Consider the following 27,600-nt stretch of genomic DNA (forward strand, 5'->3'; position numbering starts at 1 on the left):
GGGAGCTCACCCCCAGATTCTTGCTCTGAGGGAGCTCACCGCCAGATTCTTGCTGTCTGTGGGCTCTGACATCTGATGTGTTTTCTGAAGGAGCACCACGCAATGGACGCTAACCTGCCTCTGCTTTCTGTCTAACTGGGCTTTTCCACAGCATATGGGGGGCCAGCTTGCCGTCAGTCTGGTCTTGCCTGTACTTTATGTCAAAGGAATTACTTATAGTTTTCATGTTTGCATGGTTACCCATCCCCAGTTTCCAGCACTAATCGTTTCCATATTTTTTTTTTCCTTTGGTCATCTCAGTGGGAATTGGAAGGGGGTGAGGGTGTTAAATGAATGTGCTGAAATTGTTTGAACCAAAAGTTCTTAATGATCTTCTACACCTTTTTTTTTTTTCATTTAAGGATCAAAATGCCTGATCCCAAAGCAACCAGTATTGGCATCTGTTTCCTGGGCAAATGCACATGAACGTAGATGTTTTTATTTGTTGCTTTTGTTTTAAGTGAAAACATTTTGCGTGCGTATTTATAGGCTCTATCCATTAGAGTTATGTAGGTCACGAAATGCTTGCCAAGGAAGCAATACCCTGACCTGGGATTGGTTAAGTAGAGGCCGGACAATGGGGGATAATTTAGAAAGAATTAACATCTTTGTGGGGTTCATTAGATGAATCCTAGGGTTCTTTCCAACTCCGGTTTTGTGATGTGGACATTTTCTTCCATTCTTCATATAAAAGGTGCTTCACTCTCTGTACCTATCAGATGACAATGGCAGAATCATGTAAGCTGTCTTCAGTGGTGTCTTTCCCCTTTGCCACCGCCCCTTTTTCCCGTTTTTCTTTCATATCACTTCACCTTTTCTCTTTCATCCCTTGTAGCACACTCATTGTTATGTTTCTGATATCAGTTTTACTTTCCATTACTTTTACAAGAGGTAAAATTGTTGAGTATTATTCTTTAGTATCCAAAATACCTTTACGACGTCACATTTTATCTTCACAATTCTGGGAAGGAACAGAACAGTACATTACGAGCATTTAAATTTTAAATGTGAACAGACATTTATGTGGAAAATGAGATTTCCAGAAAGTATCATTTGGCCAGAGGCACAGTTATTGACAGAGGTACGTGAGAACCCGCGTCTGCTGACCCTGACCTGATCTCAGTGCCATTTGCATAATGCTAAGAAATTCCTGGGCTCTTGGGGAAACCTAGTTACAGATTATTACCTGTTGCCTCTCTGACCCGTGGACTTCAAGTTTTTTTTTCTTGCCAAATTAAAAAGTACTGAAATACTAAGATCTTATTCATAAAGGACTTTTCTTGTTTCACCAGCGACGGAAAATTTTGAAAGGAAAATAATCAAGAAGTGAAAAGAGGCAAAGGTGGTATGGATGGGAATAAAAATGAGGAAGAAGCAAAGAGATAGAATGGGAGTGGTCAGTGGGGTCCAAACGAATGTTTCTCAGGTCCAGGGTGTTCAGGGTCGCCGGGCAACGTAGAAGAATAAGGGCTCGGACGAGTCGAGGTGTAGCCACAGTAGGTGCCAATGTAACGACTTGGAAGAGGGACATCCATGACATGGTTGTATAATGAGGGGAGTTTGTTGGAGGAAGAAAATAGCATTTATTCTGGGACACTGCGGGTACTTTTCAATGATAGCTTAGAAATGTTCAGAGTAACTTCGAGGAAGAGTTTTAGATGGAAGCTGGTGGAAACGTTTCTTGGTTCTTGACCTCTGAGAATAGGTGCACGGTAATGTGAGCGATAGATGTGTTCCTGGGAAGGCTGTTTGTAAGTCCCGTCAATGTGGACGTGCATTGTGAGAGGGAATAGCTTAAAGGGACCCTAGAAGGAATCCTTTTGTCAAGTCGACAATCACCCTGATTGACCTGTGTTGTAATCCCAGCAGGGTCTTTAGTTTTGTTGTTTACCATCACGTTATCTGTGACCTACATAGGTATATGTTGAAAGCACATTCCTCGTGTTCCATCATACCTAGTCAGGTTCCTCCCAGCTTACAGGAAACCAAGTAAGCTCTTCGACTTCTTTGCAGATGGTATCTGAAATAGGCCTGTTTGCCAGGAAGCCGTGCATTCACCCTTTAAAACAGAACTTTCATTTGCAGGCCTCCATAGCACTGTTCCATCTTCTTTCCTTACCTTTGTTCGGCATCTTCTGACTAGCGGGTGCTGCATGAGGGTGGTTAAAGGTTGACCAAGGTTCCCTGTCGCACGGCGCTATGTGGGAGGAAGGAAATATGTGTGGTTAAAACATGGGAGGTATTGTGACTTCTTTTCTTTACAACTTGCCCGGGGCGGTTTCCAAATCACATTTTTCCTTTCGGTTCTGTCTTTGAAACAATAAGCAATAAATACGTGTATTTTTTTGCTTGTTGAAGGCTAGAAGACTAAAATCGCTAATACAGGACAGATGTATAAGCTTTGAGTCTGAATGTACATTAAGAATAATTTCGTCTTATCTCCCACACAAAGGGGGATGCCTTTTGGAGCACCCTGGCCATGTGGGCCCTTTCCACTCAAGTCATTCATTCCTTTAGAAGATACTCCAGGGAGAAAGCCTTTGCACGTCCATCAGTTTTATCTGTTTTCTCTTTGTAGAATAGCAGAGAAGACTCACCTTGGTAAATGTGTAAGCGGGGTCACCGTGCAAGACATTGCACTCTGCCCGACACACTCCCTTCAGTAAGAGTGGCTCACTGTGGCAGAAGATGGGATTAGCATGGGAGGTTCATTAAGAATCACTGGAAAATAAAAACTAGGTGGTGGATGGGCTAATTGATTGGGGTCATCATTTCACAGTGTGTACTTATATTAATCATCACTGTTGTACACCCTAACTATATATAATTTTTATTTGTCAATTATACCTCAGTAAAGTTGGAGGGGAAAAAGGAGTCAATGGGATAACAAAAGTAAGCGGGTTTTAAAGCCCAGGAAGACCTATGTTTGCATCCTGTGTCTGCCATTTTACAATGAAAAAAAAAAATTAGCCTCAGAGAGGTTAAATAATTTACCCAAGGTAATTTGGGTGACCTTCTGCAAATGACTTAACTTTATTTTCTTCATTGTAATGTAGATCTAATTAATTATCTAACTCGTATGGTTATTTTGAAGGTGAGAAATCAAAATGCCTGGCACATGCAAAGCAGTACGTGGCTACTATAGTAATTATTATTATTATATGCACCCATCCAACAGATAGGTGATGAGCACCCACTGTATCCCCAGGTGCCAGGCCCTGTGTCACCAGGTGTCAGGAAACTGGTGACTAAGACAAGCAAGCAAGGTCTTTGGCTCGTTGCTCTCGTGGAGCTTCTGTTTTAGTAGGTGAGACAGACGATACGAAACAGGAAGTTCAGGTGATGAGTGCAGTGAAGATCACACAGCAGGGCGAGTGTAACAGAGAACCAGGATGGAGCAGTAGCTAATTTAGAGACGTGTCCCGAAGAAGCTGGAGACCTAGATGACGAGGAAAAAAGAATCAATGAAACAGTGAGGGGCCAGAGGGAAAACCCAGCAGAGGACTAGTAAGAGGAAAGGCAGGACACAGCTTGCCTTCCGGAGGAAAAGAAGTCCAAAGTGGTTGGAGCGTGGTGAGCAAGGCGGAGGATGGAAGGGCGCGAGGCGGGAGAGGACGGCTGTTCGGGCTGCGCTCTGTAGGTCATGGGAAGTAGTTTGAATTTTATTCTGAGCACAGTGGGAGGTCAGCAGAGGGTTTGAATCAGAGGAGTGACATGGATTAATTTACGTTTAAAAAGACATTTGGGCTGCTGGTTGGAAGCAAGGAAACACGTTGGACTGTAACGATAGCTCAGTCGAGAACTGATGGCGGCTTGGGTTAAGACCGTGGCTTTGAAGATGGTAACACAGAAAAGCTTAGCTGACAGGACTTGCAGATAAATTATTTGTGGAGGATGCGGACACAAGGAGGAGGGATGCAGGGATGACCGCTAAGGCCTTGTCCTGAGTAACTGGACACATGGGGGAGACTGCAGGGTCTAGCAGAGGGGTAGATTTTGTTCAAGAGGGATTTGGAACATGTTAGGTTTAAAATGGCTTAAGACATCCATATTTTAAAGCCAGTTTAGTCAGAGCACCTACATTTATACTTGTCCCCTTGAATTGTTGCAGTTTCTTTTCCTTTTATCACACCTAATCTTTGTATCTTAAAGTTGTGATGTAAATGTCTCCTGGTGGATAAGTCTTGTGTGGGAGCATTAACATACACTGTTGCGAATTTGCAGGCTTGCGCAAGAGTGCTGTCCCATTTCCTGATGACACCAGGTACTTTCTTACCAACCTGTATTACAAAATTCACAGAAACTGTTACTTCATCCATCCTGTGCTAACTTGGCATCAACATCAAGAATTAATGAATATGAAAGCTCTCCCTTGGCAAAAGTTTTAAATTTTTTTTTGAGAGGCTCTATTCTATTTAGTAAAGATTTTATAGGGTTACATTTTATAGAAATGTAATAGGTATGCAATAGATATTTACTCCGAACGTTTTGGATGTTTGTTTTCATGGATTTCATGGATTTCACATAGCTAGTTTACCTCAGCTACTATTTTCTCCGTAGAAAGTTGGATACCTTTGAAGTATTAAGATTGTTATTATGTAGATTAACTCCTCTTCAATTGTAATATTGTTTTGTTCCTTTGCATTGGTGCACTGAGAGGAAAAAGATACTGTTAGGAGATCGTATTCAGGATAGAGGAGGCAAGAAAATAAAAGTAGGTGTGGGAAATTAAACTTTATAAGCTTTAATGGTCTTTTCTCCTTCCTTCCTGAAAGCCAGCCAACCCAGTTTTGTGTGTTATAACGTTGGCAGATGTAAAACTTCCGAACTGTGGTTTCTTTTGTATCCATTATCTGTTGCTATATAACAGATGACTCCAAAACCAACAGCTTGAAACAACAACCTTTTATGATCGTTATGATCTCACACGGTTCTTTTTCTGAGGCTAGAAAGCCAGAAGTGGCGTAGCGGCATGGTTTGGGCTCATGTTTTGGCCTCTAATGTGATGGCAGTCGAGCTGTCAGCCAGAGCCGCAGCCATCGGAAGGTTACCCTGGGCTTGGAAAACCCCTTTCTCAGATGGTTCATTCACACGACTGCAGGAGGCCCAAGTTTCTTTCCTTTGCATTTGGGCCCCTATGCAGGGATGCCTGACCATCCCAGTGGCTGCAGGCTTCCCAGAGAGAGTGACAGAGGGAGGGGCGGGAGGGAGGGAAGGATTTCATTACTGACCAGGATTTCCTTTGACGCGCCTGTGAAAAGTTTTCCGTTTCCATGCTGACAGTCAAATGAGAAATGTTTGTATGACATGTCTGAAATTTAGATCCTGCTTTTCTGTTTCTGTGCCTTCCTGCTTATGAAATAATTTCCATTTTAATACTAAATCATAGCATTGAAATTCAGATGGCTCTTGTAGACGTTTTCTGTGGTGTTTGAATTCAACATTTGTCTAAGAATGCACTAACTCCATTGAGGTCCCAGCCATTCGAAGAGCTGGTACCAAAAACGACCTTGTGACTGCTGCCTGGCAGACATCCATGATAAGGTGCATCCCGATTTCAGACGTGTTCGAATGTGGAAACACTATTTCTAAGAATTGAAGAAGTAAGACAAACAGTTTTCTCCGCCAGTCGTGGGAAGTACAGTAGATCAAAGTCCCCTGTTAGCGAGCTTCTGTCCTGGTGTTACAAAGCCTGGAACCTTGAAACTTATGACCTGGTGGGGAATGGGTGCGAATAGGTGATTTCTGCCCAGGATGGATATGCAGGTTATTTCCAAATTACTTTTTTTTTTTTTGGTTTCAGAAACATAAACAAGGAAACCCCCTTTTCTATGACTTCATTGATGTAACTTTTTTCTTTAAAGGAATAAAGATCACCGTAAACCCTGAGTCAAAGGCAGTCTTGGCTGGACAGTTTGTGAGGCTGTGTTGCCGGGCAACTGGACATCCTTTTGTGCAGTATCAATGGTTCAAAATGAATAAAGAGGTAATTGTTTTAAATGTCTTTCAATTCCTCTGTCCTTAGAAGATAGAATGATAGAAAATGAATGGGTGTGTTCAGCCTCAATATGTTCTTGGGAAGTTTGATCTGATCGATGTTGCTGTGTTATTACTGAAATGTCCAGTGCTCATTATTTTGGTAAGACAATTCCAAAATTGCCTAAAACATTGTAAGTAGTAATAAAACCAATTCTCCTGTCTAAAAATTGTGGATGGAACATGGGGACTCTTGGAAGCAACAGTGGTAACCGAGAGGAAACATCGCCAGAATTTTCTGGCATATCTATGCAAAAATTAGGTTCCAAAACAAATCTTTCATTAAAAGTCTGTCAAGGTGATGTGGAAAGCTAATGCAACAATGTTTTAAGTTTTCCATATAACTGGATTATATCAAAAGGTTTAAGCTGTTGCGAGGTTGCGAAGTAGAATTCAGTTGGGGGAGGGGAGCATTCCTCTTGCGGAAGCGTCTTATCCCTGCGCCATCCAATCATATATGGGAATTCTCTTTTCGTAAAAGTTCTGTGAGCCACTCTGCCTCTGGGGAGCTCTCACTGACCTGGCTCACCCGTGTGTACCCCACTGAGTGGGCTTCTCTTTTCTCCCTCATCCATCTCCCCTTGCCCTCTTCCCTTGTCGATCATACCTTGAAATTCCATAGTCTTTTCAGCCCGTTAGTCAGATAACTGAGCTGTCTTCCAAACTCAACCATAAGTCCACATTTGCAAACCTAACACAAAGTGAAAGAGTCGTTCTCAGATTATGATCTTCCCTTGAATGGGGATCACCTTCTCTTGTCTTAGAAAAGATGGGTAGTTTTACACAGTTTTCTGTGTCCATCCCTCACCCACAGGGAAGGTAGAGCATCTGTGTGGTGTACTAAGAAGACTGCGTGTAGGCTTTGGGACCAGAGAGGCCTGTGTTGGAACCCTGGCTGTCGTCACTAGCAATGCAGATGCCTATTGTCGGAGGTTGTGAGAATTTAGCAGGCAGGGTGCTTTATGTTGGCTTTCAAGCCATGGTAATGGAAGCTGTCTTTACCATATTTCCTCAATTGCACAGTTGCTTTCATTTGAATATATGCACCTTTTGAGGGAAAAATAATGGATAAAACCTACTACATTGAGTATATCATTTGTAAATTATGTCACAGTTTGAGAAAGGCAGGGATGCGGGGGGTGGGGGAGTACATCTTAGCCTTGAAGAGTTGTGATGAACTTGAAGCTCCGACAAGTGAAGTCTCATCAGCCCACTCTTATGCCTGTGGGTCTGTTTTAGGAGAGAGTTCATTTAGCAAGGACTTGATGAGCACCAGCTTTGTGCTAGGCCGTGTTCTAAGGCCATGTGGATAAAACACTGACACACAGGGGCGCTGCCACTTCCAGTGGGGAGACACAGGCAAGTAAGCACAGGAGACACTTCTTGGAGTTAAGAGCCATGAGGAAAATTAACAGGGTGATAGAAATTGAGAGCCGCTAAAGGTCTTCAGCAGGAGAAGTAACATGATAGGATTTATGCTTTTAAAACACAGACTGTGCTAGGCGAGAAATAGCGGTCGTGTGGACCAGGGTATGGCAGTGGGGATGGGGCAAAGTGTGTACGTCATTTTATTTTAGAGACAGAGTTAACCAAACCCCGTTGACTGGATGTGGAGCATGAGGAAAAAGGGAGAGCGATCAAGAATGACCCCTAGATTTTTTACTTAAGCATCGGGCTATGTTACATACTGAAGCGTTGAATATGAGGAGAGGTATAGATATAGGGAGAAAAATCAGGAATTTGGTTTTAGACATGTTATGTTTGAAATGCCTATTAGACATTTCAGTGAGTCAACTAGTCATTTTGGATATCCAGGGAGACAACATTGAAAGTTTACATAGAGGAGGAGGAGCCAGTAAACAGACTCAGAAGACTCTACAAGAGAGATAGGAGGAAATCCAGGGGGGATGAAAGGAAACCTAAAAGGGAAAACATTTCACAGAGAAAGGGGTGGTCAGCATTTTCAATGCTGCGGAGAGGGGGTGTGGGTCCAGAGAGGTATATTTGGGGTTGTTTGTTTGTTTAAGATACAAGGCACTAGCGTGTGTTTTTGAAAGTGATACAATAAAAGAGAGAAATAGATGCTCAAGCAGAGAAATAAAATTACAGGAGCAAGGTCAGAGAGGATGGGATAGTCAGAGAGGAAGAAACTTTTCCTCTACCCTCTTGTGTTCAGTCCCTGGGGGCCTGCGAATTAACTGACAAACTCCAAATCAGCAAGAGAAGTTTATTCATATGGGAACTTACAAAAGAAGTAGCTCCGTGAATGGCTAGAGTTAGAGGCCTATATACCTAACTTAGTCAAGAAAAGGTAGGAAGGAGAAAAGGCCTCTGTGGGAAGAACAAATGGGTTTCTTTAGGAAATAAGGAGGTTTCTAGAAGAGTAAATGAGAGATAAGAAAGTTTGTGATATTGTTTATTCATGCAGGTACAAGTGGGTTTTCCATCATCTTCATGACCATCAATCTCCCCTGGAGTGGGGATTTATGGTAGGTTGATTCTTGGTCTCGTTCCTGGGAGTAAAAGCTGCCCTGAAGGGGGAATTTATGATAGCCTCATTTCCCAGAAGCTTCTGCTTTTAGTCAGATAAGGAGAGCTCTGAGAAGGCTTTTTTCTGCATCTGTGGAATCCCAAATGTCTTCAGCTTGAACTAATCTTCATACCAACTCTGGGGTTCTGAGTGGATCCCCACAGATCCTAAGCCCAGGTAGCCTTTGTTAGGAAGACACCTTTTCCGTTTTAACAGGAGGGGGAAGAGCAGTTAGAAGTAGGTACAGACAGAGATGGGCGTGTGATTTGGTGGCAAGAAGAGGTCCATAGCTAAGAGAGGTAGGATTGGGGGGGTTGAGGAGAGAGAAAGTAGACATTAATAGTCTAAACAGCGGTTCTCAATCTGTGGGTCACGACCCCTTTGGGGGTCGAACGACCCTTTCACAGGGGTCGCCTAAGACCATCGGAAAACAAAAAGATACTTACATTAAGATTCATAACAGTAGCACAATTACAGTTATAGAGTAGCAATGAAAATAATTTTATGGTTGGGGGTCACCACAACACGAGGAACTGTATTAAGGGGTCGCGGCATTAGGAAGGTTGAGAACCGCTGGTCTAATAGGAAAGTCAGCCTCGTAGATTAACATGGTAGGACCATCAGGTGGTACTAAGTGCAGCCTGCTACCCAGCTGTCAAATCTTCAGCAAAATGCTCTTTCTGGCACGGTTTCTGAGAGGGGAAAGAATTGAATTCAGTTGGGGTTTGGAGAAAAAGACGATTGAACTTGTTAAAGTACTTTGCAAGGGAGCTAATATAATATAACGTGACACTTAGCCCCTTCCTTGGCAATGTGTCAGAGTTGGGTGGCTCTGATAAATTGATGGGAGCAGCAAAGGTGACACAAACCTTAACGTAGTGACCAAAGTTTAGGAAACCCTTGGAGGGCCATTTCTTCCCATCGCACATATGGTTTCCATAGTCCTTCTCTGCCCAGACCTTCAAAGAAGTAGCATATTGGTTGAGGAGCCTATCCTCTTCTAGAATTTGGCAGATGAGAAAATGGGCTCTTGAGGTGAAATAACTTGCTCATGTATGCACAGCTAATTTGGTCAGAACTAAAGTTAGTAGCCAGGCCTAACTTTCTGCGTACTCTGTACTTCATGTAGTGTTTGTCATGTTGTATGGCTATTTAACTCATAAATGTTGCAATTGTAGATTCTTTAAATACCAATGATTGAGCAGTTTTACATGACAGAACAGATACTTTTCTGTTAATGAGTTTGCGGAAGATATATGGGAGAGAGTTTATTAATGCTCTGGTTAATGGATTTGTAGACAACTGTGGATTTCTTCAGTCCTAAGTTATTCAAAATGTTATTTGTTTTTTAAGTAACAAATATTTTAGAACTTGGAAAAACGATACTTTTCAAAACTCCAAGGACATCATACGTTTCGCACAGCACCTTTTTGATAAGGCATGCTTTGACAAGTCATTCACTGACATTCTCTTATTGATTCTTTTTACAGATTCCAAATGGAAATGCCTCAGAACTTATTTTTAACACAGTGCATGTTAAAGATGCAGGCTTTTATGTCTGTCGAGTTAATAATAACTTCACCTTTGAATTCAGCCAGTGGTCACAGCTGGATGTTTGTGATGTCACAGAAATAACAGAAAGCTTCCAGGGTAAGTGATTAACTTGAATGTTGGGAAGGGAATTGCCTTATTTTATTTTATATAAATGTTTGCTTTCAAATAATTTCAAAGTATGAAAATATCACCCAAAGCATGCATATGTACTTTACCCAATGTTTTATGAAACAGTTTGGGAGATGCTATTAAAGATTGAAAAAAAATGAAGGATGAACTTGAAAATACTTTTTTTTTTTTAATTAAAAGGGAAAAATTTTTTTTAACCTAGAGATTTTATTTATGTTTAATGATATCTTTCTTTTACTTTAAGGAAGCTTGGATTGCGTCTCTGAATCCAAGTTGAAAATCTGTGTTGAACCGAGGTCCCAAAAGCTGATGCCAGGCAGCACATTGGTCCTCCAGTGTGTTGCTGTTGGAAGCCCTATTCCTCACTACCAGTGGTTCAAAAATGAATCACCGCTAACACATGAGACAAAAAAGCTATACATGGTAGGAAGTTGGATTTGGGGGGTATTTTGTGTTAATATGTAAAATAGTATAATTAAACATTAAGGTAAATATTAAAATTTATATTCTTTGGGATGTTTTTATGTTTTCAGAATTTTTGTTTCATGTCCCTTGTTATTTAATATTAATTGACTCTTATATTTGCAAAAGTGCTAGAATATACTAGTGCCACATCTAAGAGCTTATACTAAAATGTCAAATAGTATTGCACCAAACTCAGTGTTACTGGAATCATTGTATCATTTGCTTGTTAATATGTACCCTAATGAATGGAAATCATCTAAGAGTGTCTAAAGCCTTCTGAAACTTTGTTTCATAGTTTTTATAAAGTACAAAATAACTTTTTCTCCAAGCCAATGTAAATTAAAATTGACAAGGAAATGTTTGTGTGTTCTGATACTGATACAGGTGCCTTATGTGGATTTGGAACATCAAGGAATCTACTGGTGTCGTGCATATAATGACCGAGACAGTCAAGATAGCAAGAAGGCAGAGATCATCATAGGTAAGCAGTGTTACTCAGTGTTCTGACAAATGGAGTATAATGTAAGCTATATAAAGCGAAATGTTTAAGCAAAGGAAATTCTGCTATTTTTACCCCATTCTATTCAATGGTGTGTTAAGTATCAGGAGTTATACTGTTTATATAGAAATTTGAGAGAATACATACTAAATGCATGATCTAGGTTCAAATACCAGGAGCAGAAAGAGCCAGAAAAATAGTTTTTTATTTAGATCTTTCGAGTTATTTTTCAATATTATATTTTATTTTAAACAATTAGGTCAAACGTGTATTAAAACTTTAGTTATCAAGAACTTGATTTAGTGGGAAAAGATTTTTAATAAAACATTTTTTAAAAAACAAACATCACAGACATATGAAGGAAAGAATGATGATTACTCTATGCTCCCCATTATAAAGTACATAACTGGGGAGTTTGTTGTATTTAAGCTTAATACATTTATAGCTGTATTGCTAATAGTCGGAGATGTCGATGCATGTGTTGGTTTGCCAACATAGTTCTGTCATATTTATCTCTCTATTTGCTTGATGGCTGCTCTTCCTAAGATCATGAATTACAATATATTCACATTTGTTTTCTCTGGAACAAGGAAGAACAGATGAGGCAGTGGAGTGCACGGAAGGTAGTGTAATCCTTTGCTTTGAAACCAGGTATCCTGCATGCTGGTGCCTCTCGGGATTGGTGGAGTGCTCTAACCCACTGATTGCAGTGATGGAAAAAATACTAGCTGTAAGAAATCATTTTCATCTAAGGATATTGTGTCTTTGAGGATTGGTAAATTGCCATAGACACTGTTAAATTGACATACCGTGACAGTAACTCAGTTGATTTTCTATTGCATGTAATAATAAAGTTCTGCATAACATCTTATGAATAGTGAACATTTGCAATTAATTCCTAATGCCGATTTTTATCTTCACAAAATTTGTAAAAAAGATGGATGGCTATACTGTCATGGAAAGTTGTTTAGATTATTTTATCTATACTTTAGCCATGACAATATGCTTCTGAAATGTGAATGTAATTTCTATGAAAGTTTCAGGACAGGCTATTTATTGTTTAACACATGTTATATAAATATTAAATATACTGTTTTAATATGAAATTGATAAGATCAATTTTTGAAGCTACAAAGTTGCAGCTTAATCTACCATGTCATCTTTACCATAATACATAAAGAGAACTGAAAATCTATTTTAACATACACTTCTAATTTGTTTTAATTAAAGCACTGTACATAGGTTGTAATGAGTACATTTTAAAACTTAAGTTCCCTTAGTATGGTATCACATTATTTTGCAAAATTAGGTTTGTGGATAGCAAAGTATTTTTTCCATTTCTGCCTCTTTAAACTATTGTATAACCTTAGGGTCTACTTGGATAAATTAAGAAAATAAGGTTAAATATAATGTTTCCTGATTTTTCTGTTCTTCAAATCACTATGGTGTCACTTTGAAATACATAATCACTGTTTTCATCCCAGTACATAATTGTGGATGGGAGTTCTCTAGCAAAAGGGTTTTCCAGTCTCATGGTCTGTGGGCTTTATATGAGGGAAGCTATGTGAAGAAATCCTAACCAAACACCTTTCTTCTCTTACTCCTTTTTTGCCTAATTGCATGATTTTTATAACTTCCTAACACTGGAGTCCTGTTAGAATAAATTTTTTAAAAATTAGCTTTTCTGTCTCATTTGGCTTCAGGGTAATTCCTGTAAATTTTCACCTTTTTTTTTAACCTGTAAGATTCTCCCTATAATTTTTGCAGTAACAACACACCATTAAATAATAATTTTCAAATAAATCTGTTCCAAACACTTAGAGATGAAAATCCAACTATGAAAACTACTCCAGGAATTTCAGATGGAAAAATGAGATCCAACTTTTCTTTCTAAAAAAGTCTACAAAGTTGAGACATTTTATAATTGGTTGGTTGACACAGATCATGAACAGAGTCCTACGTCATATCTTATATTTTTTTCACCCATGGAACATGATGTTATCTAGTTCGTTTTACGTATTTTGTTAAAGATATTTGATCAGGACAAGGGGTAGGGATTGAATTAGGTGAAGCTCAGGTTATTTGGTAGGGCAGTGACACCATTCTGTATGAGCACTGTACTGGTGAATAAGGGGATGCAGGTTTAAAGAAACCATTAGTTGGTCAGAGGAGGATGGATTCCAGGATGGAATGCAGAATATGACAAAAGAATCTAAGTGTATTCCAAATGTATAAAGCAACCTCGCTGAAGAGGAGAGGGAAGAACGAAATGCTGACCTAAGCAATCAGAAATGAGTGAAGTCTGAGCAACAGCAGTTCGATGCCCGGCCCGAGCTGAGTTGCTGCTGAGCTGCCAACAGGTGGCAGGATGGCTCAGCTTAAAAAAAAAAAAAAAAGAGTGAAGTCTGTAAGATAAGAGGCAAAAGAAATTGTATGTAGCATGTACTCTAGCCGATGCTACTCTTTAGTTGATTTAGATCACATATAAGAACAAATATACCTTCCTAACATAAGATGTCAAAAATAGGGAAACTAGCTGTGGTTATATGCAGGATCTCTGCACTGTATTCACATTCATTCTTTAAATCGTAAAGTTGTTCTAAAATGTAAAGTTTATTAAAAAAAGGAATCATTTGAGATTGTTAATTTCAGGAAGTGTATAGTTGAGCCACAGACAGACCTCTCAACTGTTTTGTCCCATAATTGGCCAGAATATCTAAAACTCTGAGCAAATAGTGAGTCTACTTAGCTTTTTGTCATTTAATGAAAATAATAATGGCTTAGAAGTCCTAATATTTGCATGGCTTCTCACTTATGGTCTCTGAAAAATTCTAAACTGATGAACCATTATAACATGATCTAATAGCTCAAAACCTTCTTCTTTGATTAGTCTTATTATTTGTGCTAAGTTGGCAGCTAGATTACTTAACACTCATCCATTTTCTCTTATTTCAGATGAATTAAATCATCTCGGGCATCCTGGTGAGTCATATAAACATACAACATTAGTTTTAGATTTTTAAGTTATTTAATACAATAACTTGAAGATACTATAGATATTCTTTTGCTATCGTAGTACTAGTAGCTTTTTTCTTTATTAAAATAGTGTAATTTCGGGTTGTAATTATATGGAGTACAGTTTCATGCAAGTGAAAATATTAAAAATATTCTAGGTTGTAAAGCTATACGGTGGAAAAGAAAGTATCCTGAGGCAGCATAAAACATCAGTGCGTCTTTTACCATTGTGCGTGACTGTATCATAAATAGGCGGTTAGTTAATGGGGGAAGTACATGATCTTCAATTTGAAAGACAAGAAGCAGTCTTTGAAAGTGACAGCAGCAACATTTCTGAACTCCCCAGACCCCTGGGACCTTGGTCAGAGTTGCTCAGTCATAGAACATACCTGAACTAGTTGGGTGGGGTGGCCTTATCTGAAATAAAAGGTGTGTTAGCAGGAAGAGTTGGCACTGTCTAGGTAAGTAGTTGGTCAGTGACCGTTAAGAGACGGACAGTTGGCAGGAGCATTCATCACTCTTTGGCCAGTTTTAGTCAAAACGGATTTCTAAACAAGTTCAGCTAGAGGGAAAGCCTTAGATAAGATGATAGGCAGAGTAATAGTGAGGACTCCGTGAAGACAAGGACATGCATAGGTCATGGGCGTTCAGAAAGGCAGTGATGGAGCCTGGGAGTCTATCTGAAAGTAAAACCTTCCAGGACTCGATTATGAAGACAGCTGTATCATTGAGTATTTATCAAGAGTTCTCTTATTCCCTGACATGTGATATCTCATTATTGTAGCACCATAACTAGTTTGCTTAGTTTCGTGCCCATGTTTTGTTAGTAAATATCTATTGTTAATGAACACCTAATGACGATTGCGCTGTGCTGATTACTTACATGTAGGTGAATTAGACAAACCAGAAAGCCACTGTCAACCAGAGTGTCATTCTTGCCACCAACCTGGAGCTCAGGGGAAGGCTCGGGGACACACCCGAACCCCCGAGCCTGCCTGCTGTCTGGGGACCATCCTAGTAATATAGCCAGTTGTTCCTCTTTATCTGCTTAGAATCCTGCTCGCCCTTCAGTGAACATTGTGAAAAGTTATTTCAGGAAAACTTTTGCAAAGAGCCACCACTAAGCTTCTAAAATTTTCTTGGCATCCTTTCATTTTATCTGTACTCTTCAAGATTCAGAGACACCAAAACATTTGAGTTTTAGAAAGAGAAAATTTAATAAATTTAATAGATTCCAGTAGCATATAAATTATTTTAAAATGTGCAAGAGTTACCCTGTGTGTAGTAGTAGACACATCACTGACTGAATTCCATCTCTCCCTGTATCTCTTCCTGCATGGTCCTCGGGGGTGGGAGTATTTCATCTTATATAGAACAGAAGGCAAAGAGCACGGACTGTGGAATGAGATTTTCTCCAAGATTGATAACTTTGGGCAAGTGACTCAGTCTCTCTCCGCCTCAGATTCCTTACCTGTATAATGGAGGTGGTCATCGTATGTACCTCGTACAGGGAGGTTTATTTCAATCAGTTATATTGAAGCACGTAGAACAGCACCCAGCAGGCCTTCAGTAATTGCTAACCCTGCTGCTTGTCCCCACCGCCCAGTTTTCACATTGTCACCTCTCCCTGGCGTGTTAAGGATTAGCACGCACAGCTCTGGCAATCAGGTACCAAAGGTACCCCCTGATCTGACCCCAGCTTTATCCATCCAGGTATACGTTTTTCTCAGTCTGAAAATCTTACAATCCAGCTAGCTTATGAAACCAGTCTGTCTTTTAATGCCACCAATGTTATTGTGCATTGTTTCCATATACCTCTAACCCTGAAGAAACTTGTAGCACGAATAATAACACCTTTCGTTTTTTTTGCGTTTTTACTCTTTTACAGATAATAAAGAGCAAACAGCTGACCAACCTTTGGGTGAGTAGAGCTTTAAAATGCTTGACCAGAATATAATTATGATATATATTTCATTTGTGGCGATCGTGAAGGGATTTAAGACATTTTTACTTAACAGCTTTTGTAAATATTTGAATAACACTGGGACCAAATGGTGTATTTTGGATATTTGTAAAAGAAATTATAGAGCAAGAGGTTTAAAAAGGTTATGAATTCAGTCTCTGGGACCAAGTCAGCTTCTGTGGAATGATGTCTTTGTTTTGGCAACATGCAAACATACAAGCATGTAAGCAGAAGGAAACGTGTATGTTACACAGACGTGCGTAACACGACCTCTGGGGGGAGGGGGGGGCGGTTAGACTAGAAAAAGCAGCAGAGAGGCTGCAAGTACAGCTCTACATTGTGCAGGATGAGCAGGAGAAGGGCCTTGCAGACAGAGAACCTGAAAGCTTGAGTCCAGCATGGCAGGGAAGTGAGACAGCGTTGAATTGGGAGAACTACGAATATCCCTCAGTGCTCTGGAGCATAGAGAGGAGGAGGCCAGAGGAGAAGAATGAAACCAGGTCTTCCGGAGGCCCCTTTCCCATATGCGCCATCACATGGAAACTCCGGTAGAGGCGTGAAGGAGAGTTGCCTCTCTGAAAGGCCAGTCTTGTGTCGGTGCAGAAAGCAAACTGGAGGGAGACGTTTTTGGTTAGGATAAAAATGTAAAAACTGTTCCAGTAGTCTAGCTAAGAAATAATGAGAATCCACTGAGGCTACTACCAATGAGATTGCAGAAAACAAGAACAAATTCAGAAGATCATCAGGTGATGGACTCAGGAAGCTGTTTCTGTCCTCTTGCTATAAGGCATAAAAAATAGAGAGGAATCACCAGGCCTGCTAGGGTTCTTGCTTGGACCCCTCGGGGTGCAGTGACACAGCCCACTGAGTTGGAGAATACAGAGTCCAAAGCAGGCTTCAGAGGACAGATGACTGTCAGGTGGGCCCTCAGCAGTATGAGGTATTGGTGTCACATCCGGGTGAAGGGTTCAGAGGCGGTTGTGTACTTGGATCTGGAATTCTAAGGAGACGCCAGGATCAGAGGTACAGTTACTAGTGTCACCAGCATAGATGTGGAGGTTAAAACCAAGGAACAGCAAACAAGAGATTGCTGCATGCCGTAGAGAAAAGGGCATAAAACTGCCTAACCTTTTGGGGTGGGGGGGCATACAGTGGTTTTTTGTGGGGTTTTTTTTAACAATTATAATCATTTTTCATTGGTCAGATGTCATAAACATTCAGATTTCTAGGTCCTTTTAAAAAGTGGTACCTGTCAGTTGTGGCTAAATAGTGGCTGCCCCTTTATTATTTATTTATTTATGTATTTATTTTTTAATTAAAGATTTTTATTGGGGAATTGGGGGAAGGGGAACAGACAAGTTGCTGTCGTTTTGGTCTTCAGTCTAGTTGTGGAGGACGTCACTTCACTGGCCCAAGTTGGCACCATCATTGCACTCTTCCCGGGCGAGGCAGATCAGTCGCCGGCTTCTGGACGGCCGCTCACGCTGGCTGCTGGCTGCACGGCAGCCCATGGCCACCCACTGCGCAGGAGCTAGTGGCTGCCCCTTTAAAAGGGGCATGTGCCTACCTGTTTTCCTGTTGTGAACATTCTCTCCCTGTCTCCCCTCCCCTCCTTCCCCACATGGTCTTGCCATGAAGCTAAATTTCTTTACATGGTGGCCGGATCCCCAAACTGGAAGCTGTAACACTTCTTAAGGTTTAGACTCAGAACCAGCAGAGTGTCATGCCACGTTATGTTGTTTAAAGATTCGGGGATGGGGCTGGGGGCTGGTGTGAGGGTGACGACACTGCATGAGGGCCAGGATCCCGTGGTTCCCTGGAGGCTGTCTTCCACCACAGCTGGAAAGGCAGGCATGGACGCGAACATGGATGGCTTTGTTTGCCAGACTAAGGAATTTGGACTTGATGTTGCTTGACAGAGATTGAAAGGCTTTATGCATGAGACCAACAAAGACTGTATATTCAACCAGTCAGATTTTATGCTAATACTCGAGTTTTGATAGATGGCCCAAGATTTTATCTAATAAGGACTTAATACAGCACTAAACATGTGCCAGGCTCTGTTCCAGGTGCTTGTTAATGCTGATTCATTTTAGATGAGATGACATGAGGAACACACCAATAGACAATTAGACGGGGACTCATGATGTATCACTGTACCAGTGTTTAAAGAATACATTGCTTGGAACTTTGGAAAATGTCTAGGATCATGTAGTTAAAAGATCTTTCTGAAGTGGTTTTGTTCTATTGCTTTATCAACTTGAATTCATGTTTCCTTTTTCCAATCAATGGTTTGTGTTCAAGAAATTGTGGGTGGCTCTTACAGTAAATGTTTTTCTGCAGAAAATTTCTTCCATTTATTTTATCATTTGAAAACTATCATAAATGGCTTATTTAGTTGCTATTTTGAAGTTTCCTCACTCTTATCTCCTCAACTTCAAATGTTACTGTTTTCCTTTCTCTATCATGTCTCTAAACTCTGACTTTTCCTTTCCCCGTCTACAACCAATTTCCTGCGATGAGTCCTTGTCATCTCTTGAGTGAGCTCTTAACCAGCTGAGCCACTTGGCCGGCCCTCCTGTCGTCTCTTATTTTGACCACTGCAGTCTGCTTCTCTATCCTAAATCCTCGGTTTGCCTGCCATTCTGGAACTTTTTTTACAAGTAGATTGGGCAAGGTAAGATTGATTTACTCATCATCTTCATTACCATTACATTCAAGAAAATGCTCTAAGACATTTCTGAAAGTAGCTATTAAAAATCACCATTAGGGGAAAAGTTTTGAAGAATTATGATCAATTATCAATACATACATTTTAAGGCACATTGTCGAACCCTTGCATTCTGTAAACTATACCAGGTATTCTTTGCAAACAGATAACAAAACCAGCGAATAAAGAATTGATATTTGGGCCGGCCGAGTGGCGCATTTGTTGAGTTGGCTTGGGACACCAGCTCTGAGCAGCAGGGCCCCAGTTCGGATCCCACATGAGGGCCAGTGACGCTGCGCCCTCTACAGCTAAGATGGTGAACAACAGCTCAACCTGGAGCTGGGCTGCCATGAGTCGCCGGCGTAGGCTGCAGTGGGGCTGGCTGGCAGCGGGCGTGAGCTTTCGTGAGCTGCCATGAGCCATTGTCCAGTGGCCGGCAAGCGACTGGCTCACCTGGGAAGAGTGCAATGATGATACCAACATGGGCCAGTGAAGCGACGTCCTCCACAACTAGACTGAAGAACAAAAGGACAGCAACTTGACTGTTCCCCTTCCCCAATTCCCCAATAAAATCTTTTTTAAAATTTTTTTTTAATAAATAAATAAAAAGAATTGATATTAGCAGAAACAGCCTATGATGCTAGTTTCACAACTGGCTTTTTTTTTCTATTACATAGCTTATAATTGTTTTCTGACAACAAAACTTAGTTTAGGATATATATTAGAATTAAATTATCATAATGTTCCAGCAAAAACCCACTATGATTTACAAGCACTTTACTACCTGAGTCACTTCAGGAATCTCATGATTTGGCCTATAGCCATGTAAGCCAGAGACACCACGTTGTCTTACTTCCCCTCACTTAGAAGTGGGTTGACCTGACTTCATCATAGTGAGGTTGGGTCTGAATTCTTGGTAGGGTTGGTGGGCTCACAGAAAAATGCACTGACAATTTTCTTTCTGTAGATTAGCCAGCTAATAGTCTTACTATATAGTGAGTACTTTGGTGTAAGAGTGCATATCTAATTTATGTAAGAAGAAACTTTTTTAAAAAAAGGAAATCTAGTGGTGTAAGTTTATACTGCCTTCTATTGAATCCATACTGAGTGTTCTCAAATTTTTCATTGTTTTGGAACTAAAGACAGTTTAATAGAAGCTTTATGTCTGAGTCCTTATATAGTCTTGGTAATTGGCCTTTCTTTTGAGTAAAAGAAGAGATTATCATTTGTATAATAGTTGAAGTGACTTCTATTAAATTAGAAATATGGCTTAGGTATCATTTTTTTTTTCCTGAAATGTGTATAGTCATACAAATGGGCAATTTGTAAGAGATCTCTGAAAATGTAAGTATAGAATAAAGATACTATGGCATGAAAGTATTGAGGCTTTTCACAAAGTGGGGTTTTCTGCCACTTCGAGAGAGTCACATCCTTTGATACTAGTTTTTCTCTGGACCCTGTTTAACACTAGACTTAAGTGTTCTGTGGAAAGATAAAATTTTACCAGAAAGATGTTTGGTGAAATTTAATCAACTTAATGATTTGAAACATCGGGAATTCTGTTAAATATTGCAGACATCAAGTCAGCAATGTGACTCTTTGTGCCTGCTACAATTTCATAGGAGTGGTATTCATAATACTTTATTAGTAAACGACTTAGCAGCACTTTGTGACAGAGGCTAGTTGCCTAGTCCTGGCCTGTGACATAAGGGAGCCTGCAGCCCTACCCAGTGTGACTCTGCAGCCGGTTACCGGTTCTGCCGGATGCTCTGGTTATGTCATCCCCACCAGTCTCTGATGTCTCCTTCGTGGATTCACGCCATAGCTTCCTCGAGAAAAACACCATAACAGGTTCCTGTAGTCATGGCATGGTCTCACGTCTTTATCTTTGAACCCCACTCCAGACTAGCAAAGGGACAATTTTGAAGACCTCTTAAGCACTAAGTTATGTCCAGCCTCCCACAGATGGTTTTGGACAAGCTATACACCTGATGAAGCTAGCTGGTACTTTGTAGGGCATAGGTGTGGATCTTTTTGCCTCCCAAAAACAGGGAAAAAAATGGCATAAAAGCACATCTTTGAACAAAGTCTCAGTGCGCTGAGTCAGAAAATAAACTTTAAGATTTTCATACAAAAGTCTTCACATATCCCTAAAGTAGCCGTATCTCACCCAAACGGGACATTTTTTTAAAGAAGCTAAGAGAAGCTCTTCCCGTCAGCCGGCTGAGATGACCTCTGAAAATGGTTTACTATTCACTTGACCCAGAGAACCCCATGAAATCATGTAAATCTAGAGGTTCAAATCTTCGTATTCATTTTTTTTTTAAGATTTTATTGGGGAATTGGGGGATGGGAACAGTGCTGGGGAATTGGGGGAAGGGGAACAGACAAGTTGCTGTCCTTTGTTCTTCAGTCTAGTTGTGGAGGACGTTGCTTCACTGGCCCAAGTTGGCACCATCATTGCGCTCTTCCCGGGCGAGGCAGATCAGTTGCCGGCTTCTGGATGGCTGCTCACAGCGGCTGCTGGCCACTCACGCTGGCTGCCGGCCACACATGGTAGCCCATGGCAACCCACTACAGCAGGGGCTGCAGCCTACGCCATCACCGGTGACTCACAGCAGCCCAGCCCCAGATCAAGCTGTTGTTCAGCATCTTAGCTGTAGAGGGCAGTGTCACAGGCCCTCATATGTGGGATCCGTACCAGGGCCCTCTGGCATCCCAAGCCAGTTCTTAACCAATGCGCCACTCGGCCGGCCCCATATTCATTTTTAAAATACTCATGAAACTGCTCAGGCCATCAAGGGTATGCATACCCCAAAAGCCACCATGTATCTAAAGGATGTCACGTTAAGATACAATGCATGCCATTCCATCGTTTCAATGACGGAGTTGGGAGGTGTGTCCATGTCAAACAGTGGGGCTGGACACAGGGTTGGTGGCCCAAAAAGAGTTCAGAATTTTTGCTGCACATGCTTACAAATGCAGAGAGTGATGCTGAACTTAAAGGGTTTAGATGTAGACTCTGGTCATTGAGCACAGCTGGGTGAACAAAGCTCCCAAGATGTTTTGCAGAACCTACAGACCTCACGGGCAGATGAACCCTGACATGAGCTCCCCCTGCCACACTGAGATGCTCCTCACAGAAAAAGAGCAGATTGTGCCTAAATTAGAAGATGAAGGCTGCACAGGAGAAAAAGATCTCCCAGAAGAAACTAAAGAATCAAAAATGTATGGCCCAGCGTAAATTTAGCATCAAATAAACGCTAATAAAAGTTAAAAAAAAAAAAAAAGCTAAGAGAAGACAGTACATCAACTGAAAAAATACAGATAACAGTACTTAAGTTGCTATTTTTTTCTTCTTTTTGGTATTTCCCCTTACTTGCCCTGATACAAATTCTTCCTGTTCCTCTTTTTGGTATTTTTGTTTTTAGCCTCTTCAATTGCCAGCAAAATAGAACCTAATTTGATAGGAACCCAATTTCAAACATTCCTTATTTAAATTTACTCTAAAAGCATGGTTCAATATTATATTCTATACTTTTGTTGTAATTCAATAGAAGTATACTTTGATATTAGTTACCATATGCTTCGTATACAGCTAATAAATATCCTTTGCCTGGTTCTCAAAAGTATCAATAAGTTTAATTACAGTAGTTTGATTTATTAGACTCTGTGGTCCTCAGTATAGGTCTGCTGCATAAAGTGATCATTCGAAGGTAAATAATAATGAAATCTTATTTGTAAAGCAAACTACTTTTTTATTATAATGATACCATTTCCGTAAGTTTTATTTTAATCTTTATATCCTCCTTTCAATCTCTCTCGCCCCCCCCCCTTTTTTTTAACAGCAAAGGATAAGGTTGCACTTTTGATAGGAAATATGAATTACTGGGAGCACCCCAAGCTTAAAGCTCCTTTGGTGGATGTGTATGAATTGACCAACTTGTTAAGACAGCTGGATTTCAAAGTCGTTTCACTGTTGGATCTTACTGAATATGAGATGCGTAACGCTGTGGATGAATTTTTACTACTTTTAGACAAAGGAGTATATGGTAAGATATCTATAATCTTTGTTTTTGTAATTATCCACTATTTCATTGTACAATTTAGGTTAAGAGTTAAAAATCAGAGAAAGGGGCCAGCCGAGTGGCTCAGTTGGCTAAGAGCTCACTCAAGAGGGCGAGCTCTGAGCAACAGGGTCACCGGTTCAATTCCTGGCCAAAGCTGAGCTGCTGCTGAGCTGCCAACAGGTGGCAGGATGGCTCAGCTAAAAAATAAATAAAATAAAAATAAAAATCAGAGAAAGGTGCAGTAAACACTTTGGTGAATTGAAGAGTTTTATTCTTGTAAAAAAGATAGATTCGATCTTCAATGCTATAATTCCATATGATAATTCATTAATGTCTTTACTTTCATGTCTAGTTTTGTCAAAACAATATTGTTCTTATTAGAATTCTTACCAATCTTAGATGATTTTGTTTTTTATTGATGACAAGAGCAACAGCACAGTAAAGTTTGATGGCTCAGTGACAAATTATATACTTGTATATGTTAAATATTACTCTGTGTGTGTGTGTGTGTGTGTGTGTGTGTGTGTGTGTGTAGTATAAAAGGTAACCCAATGTACATTGTGTGTTTCTTTTTTCTATCACATGGTATTTTCTAGTCTTTAGTGGGAACTAGAATTTAACAAGGAAATATTGATGAATGAGGCATATGAAAACAATTTGTAAACTATAAAGTTTTATACATGTGTAGTTAAAGATGGACCTCCACAAAAATTGTGACAGTAAATTTTTAATGGTTTCTCTCATTCTTTCATTTAAATATGTTAACATTGCATATATGGTAAAGATTTTCTGAAGAGACCAAATGTGCTGTCAGTAGTGAGTAATTTCTTTGGTAATTTATTTCTGTTAATTGGTATAACCACAAATGTAGGAGGCCAGCTGTTGAGCTCCTTTGAGCCATATTTCGCAGGCGTTGTGCCTGCCATGATATTGTGTGGTACCATTTAGCTGCCAGGAAAGGGACGTTTCTGGGCCTGTTGTTAGGCATGCCAGTGATAAACAAAAAGCATCAATTGGCTCCTATAGCTTTCAAATTATATTACTACAGTAATTTCTAAAGTTAACCTGATTTATAATTAGATTGATATGATGAGGCAAGCTTGGTGGAATTGCTAATGGGTCTCATAGGAGAGTTTTAATGGAAGAAAAAATTGTTTTCAAGATTTAACACATCACTATATATGGGATGGAGGAGAATCTTAAAATCTTATTTAAATGAATTTTCTCTTAAAAAGGATTACAGTTGTAACACAAATGAATCAATAAAGTAAATACCTCAAATTTTGGATTGTAGCTATTATGCTGATGTTATAATAACATAATCCTGCCTATGAGTATATAGAGTGATGACTCAGTGTGAATCTACCCATTTTTCTTATGAAAATATGATAGAATATACTATACAAATGTGCCCCCTTGATAACAGGCTTATATTTTTAATCCAGAATAAGGTGGCTGTTTGATTGTTTTTATATAATTTATCTCCGTTTTTAAAGTGCCTGGATGGCTTAACTTGGGAAAAGGCTTCTAACTCTTCACTGAAATGAGGTGAAAGGAAAAACTGTTAACCAATTTAGGTCTATGGATGGGTGAGGTATTTTAAGAGTGAGGGAATTATATGAAGAATTACATACTTGATTATTTATTCTCATTTCTTATTGATATTGTCACCTTGGCTTTAAGTCCTTTGTTTGGCTTTTTAAATCAAAACTTGTAATTGCCCCTGCATAGTGCAGAACCAGAAATATTTACAAGCTGTGGCGAGCGGAGTTCAGTTTATGCAGAAGCTTTGCCCCAGTATAAAAACATCATCTTGCAGTATGGAATATAGAGGCATATTGAAGCAAAACGGCAGCGTAAGAAAGCTGGCAAGTTTTTAAAATCCTACTGATTCATGTCTTAACAGGGTGGCTGCATTATATTTTGAAGTATTGTGACTATCCCAAACATCAGACACATCCACATTGAATGTAAGTGTGGAAGAGGCTTGAGGGCGTAGGCCGTTTCTCATGGACTGTGCCGTCCCCTCCAGCGGCCAGCCCCAGGTGGCTGGGAGCTCTTTGGTGGTGGGGAAGACAGCGGCCGAGTCAGCACAAACAACGTTAGATGTGGAGAGCATAGGCACTCAGGTTTATGCCCTTTTCTATTGTATTGCCAGGCTTGTAAAAGAAGCAAAAATTGCAACAGAACAGAAAATAAGTCACTTCTAAACATATACAAATATAAAAAACACGATCTAAGAACAGAAATCACTGACTTATCCTACCTGTCTTTGAAGATAAATATGAAGAAGGATTTCCAGTTATCTCGTATTGATAGCTACGATAGAGACTGTTTGGCCTGATATGCACCGCACCTGATGCTTTTCTCCATTCATCACGTGCTACAGCGTAGCTGTGCTTTTGTCAAGAAGAATATTAGAGGAGTCTGGTCAGAACATGGCAGGAGCCTTATTCTAGAGGAGTCATTCGGTCTGGTGTAGCTCAGTGGTTCCGCAGTGGGCCTTCGAATAAGCTAGCCCGGGTTCAAGTGCTGTGTGTTCAACTGCTTACTAGCTGTGTGATTGTGACTGAGGTCTTTAACTTCTCTAAGCCAAAAGGATTTATAAAATGGATAGACTGACTTAATGAGGTGGTTGCAGGATAAATAAGATAAAATAACTAGTTCTGTGCCTGGCACACTACAAGTGCTCAAAATATTGTGGCTATTATTCTTATAATTTCTTGAATTCAAGTTTTCCTTCATCTTTAGATGGGGGATTTGGACTAGGTAGCATTTCACTTCAGGCATTAGTTAGAGAAACCCAGCTTTCATACGTTTTTATATTAAGGCTCAGCCTACGATTGCATTTGAAGAAATTGGGGGGGGGGTTGGTGGAAGGGGTTAGTGATCGTATAGTGAAGCCGTGAAAAACCAGTACGCTGAGGTTTTATATTTTCTGAGAGTACAGGTAACGAGAAAGCCAGCAGTAGATTATACAGAGACAGTATAATATAGCAGTGGTTAGTTCTGGTTCTCTCTCTTCTTAGTTATATGAATTTGGATGAGCTATTAGCTCTCAGTGTCTCTATTTCTACATCGTTAAAAGGGGGGTGATATTATTACCTGCCTTGTGATGAGGTGTGTGCTGTGAGGACTGTAGGAGGTAGTATGTAAACAAAGCTCTTTCCTGGAACAGTGCCTGGCATACAGAGAGCTGTGTGGGTCAGAAGTGGTGATGGTGGTGGACATTCTCATCTGAGCGCTGTGCCTGTACACTCTTAACTCAAGTGGGGAAGTCTGATTTTTACAGGATTATATTTTCATCCACATTAAATTTTTTGTCACTTGTAAAGATAACCTATTTTGTCCTTCAATCCTTGCATATGAGATTATTAATTAAATTAATAAGCAGTACTAGAAGTGGAATTTTTTTTAATACAGTGACTTGGTCTAATTCATTTTACATAAAAATGCTTAATCTCCTGTAATATAATTTGAATGTAGACTTACAGTTTTCCTGAACCATTTTGGGGTGGAGCAAAGGTATTTTGTTGTAAGTACCTTGATTTCAGCAATTGCAGAGCTGGACATATGGCATTGAAATAATGGACCCGCTTAGCTTTCTCTGGATGATGGAGGCGAAACTTTCCCTCAAAATTGCTTCTTCTCCAAGTCTTGCCAGAGCCAGACATGTGAAATAATACAATGGCAGCAAACCCCAAGCTGTCCACCTGGCTGTCTCTAAGTAATATCAGTACTTAGGAATGGTAGCATTTTTACTGAAAATCAGACCCTTTACAGAAAGGTCTCTAGATCTATATCTGTCCCGACCAGTTTGCATTGTTAATTTAATGAGTCCAAGTTTTTTATGGGTTTATCCATAACCCAGATAAGCAGCAGTATGCCAGGTACTGAGGGAGACCCAGAAAATAAAGAGCATGATCTGTACTCTCAAATTATAAGTTCCTTAATACAATGAGAAAAAATGCTGCGTATGGAGTCCAAACATTTCTCAGCTGTGTGATTTTAAGCAAATCATTTAACCTTTTTAAATTTAATTTTCTCATCTACAAAATAGGGGTAGACATCATTTAAAGATTGTTATATGGATTAAAATCAGATCATGGATATGAAGGTACCATGAAAAACATGGAAATGCTATACCAATGTATTGGATTGATGTCTTTATTATCATCATTTTTATCAGCAAAATTAAATATATGTAGAACTGTAAAATGTCAGAAAAGTCAATATGTGATTAAGTGTCCAAAAGTGCTGCTGTGGGATTTTAAAGTGAGGAAAGAGTGAATTGTGTACAAACTTAGAAACCAGGTGATAATTTGCCTAGGGTTCTGAACTTGAGATAACGCTGAGGCTTGGCTAAGATTTGCATAAACAGAAAGGAGATGGAGTAATGTCAGCAGGGTCATGGAGGTTAAAAATAAGCTTATCTTGCTCTAGAAGCAATAAAGAGACTGATGGGGAATAGAGTTGTGTTTTTTTGTTTGTTTTTTAATGATTTTTTTTATTGGGGAATTGGGGGGATGGGAACAGTGCTGGGGAATTGGGGGAAGGGGAACAGACAAGTTGCTGTCGTTTTGTTCTTCA

The 27,600-nt window shown here is 40.0% G+C and overlaps 1 protein-coding gene across 2 annotated transcripts in view; it reads left to right on the plus strand.

Moving 5' to 3' along the window:
- MALT1 (MALT1 paracaspase) overlaps positions 1-27,600 on the plus strand; it is a 92,161-nt gene that overhangs the window by 42,785 nt on the left and 21,776 nt on the right. Inside the window, exons 3-10 of one of the 2 annotated variants that reach the window (XM_019640693.1) lie at positions 5,904-6,025; positions 10,096-10,255; positions 10,533-10,711; positions 11,138-11,234; positions 11,843-11,875; positions 14,208-14,234; positions 16,156-16,188; positions 22,789-22,992. In XM_019640693.1, coding sequence (XP_019496238.1) covers positions 5,904-6,025; positions 10,096-10,255; positions 10,533-10,711; positions 11,138-11,234; positions 11,843-11,875; positions 14,208-14,234; positions 16,156-16,188; positions 22,789-22,992 — 855 coding nt within the window. Of the gene's footprint in view, positions 1-5,903; positions 6,026-10,095; positions 10,256-10,532; positions 10,712-11,137; positions 11,235-11,842; positions 11,876-14,207; positions 14,235-16,155; positions 16,189-22,788; positions 22,993-27,600 lie in introns of those variants that run through there. The other variant, XM_019640692.1, reaches the window with a different exon arrangement.

Source organism: Hipposideros armiger, unplaced genomic scaffold (genome assembly GCF_001890085.2).
Source record: "Hipposideros armiger isolate ML-2016 unplaced genomic scaffold, ASM189008v1 scaffold_52, whole genome shotgun sequence".
NCBI classification, from domain to species: domain Eukaryota; kingdom Metazoa; phylum Chordata; class Mammalia; order Chiroptera; family Hipposideridae; genus Hipposideros; species Hipposideros armiger.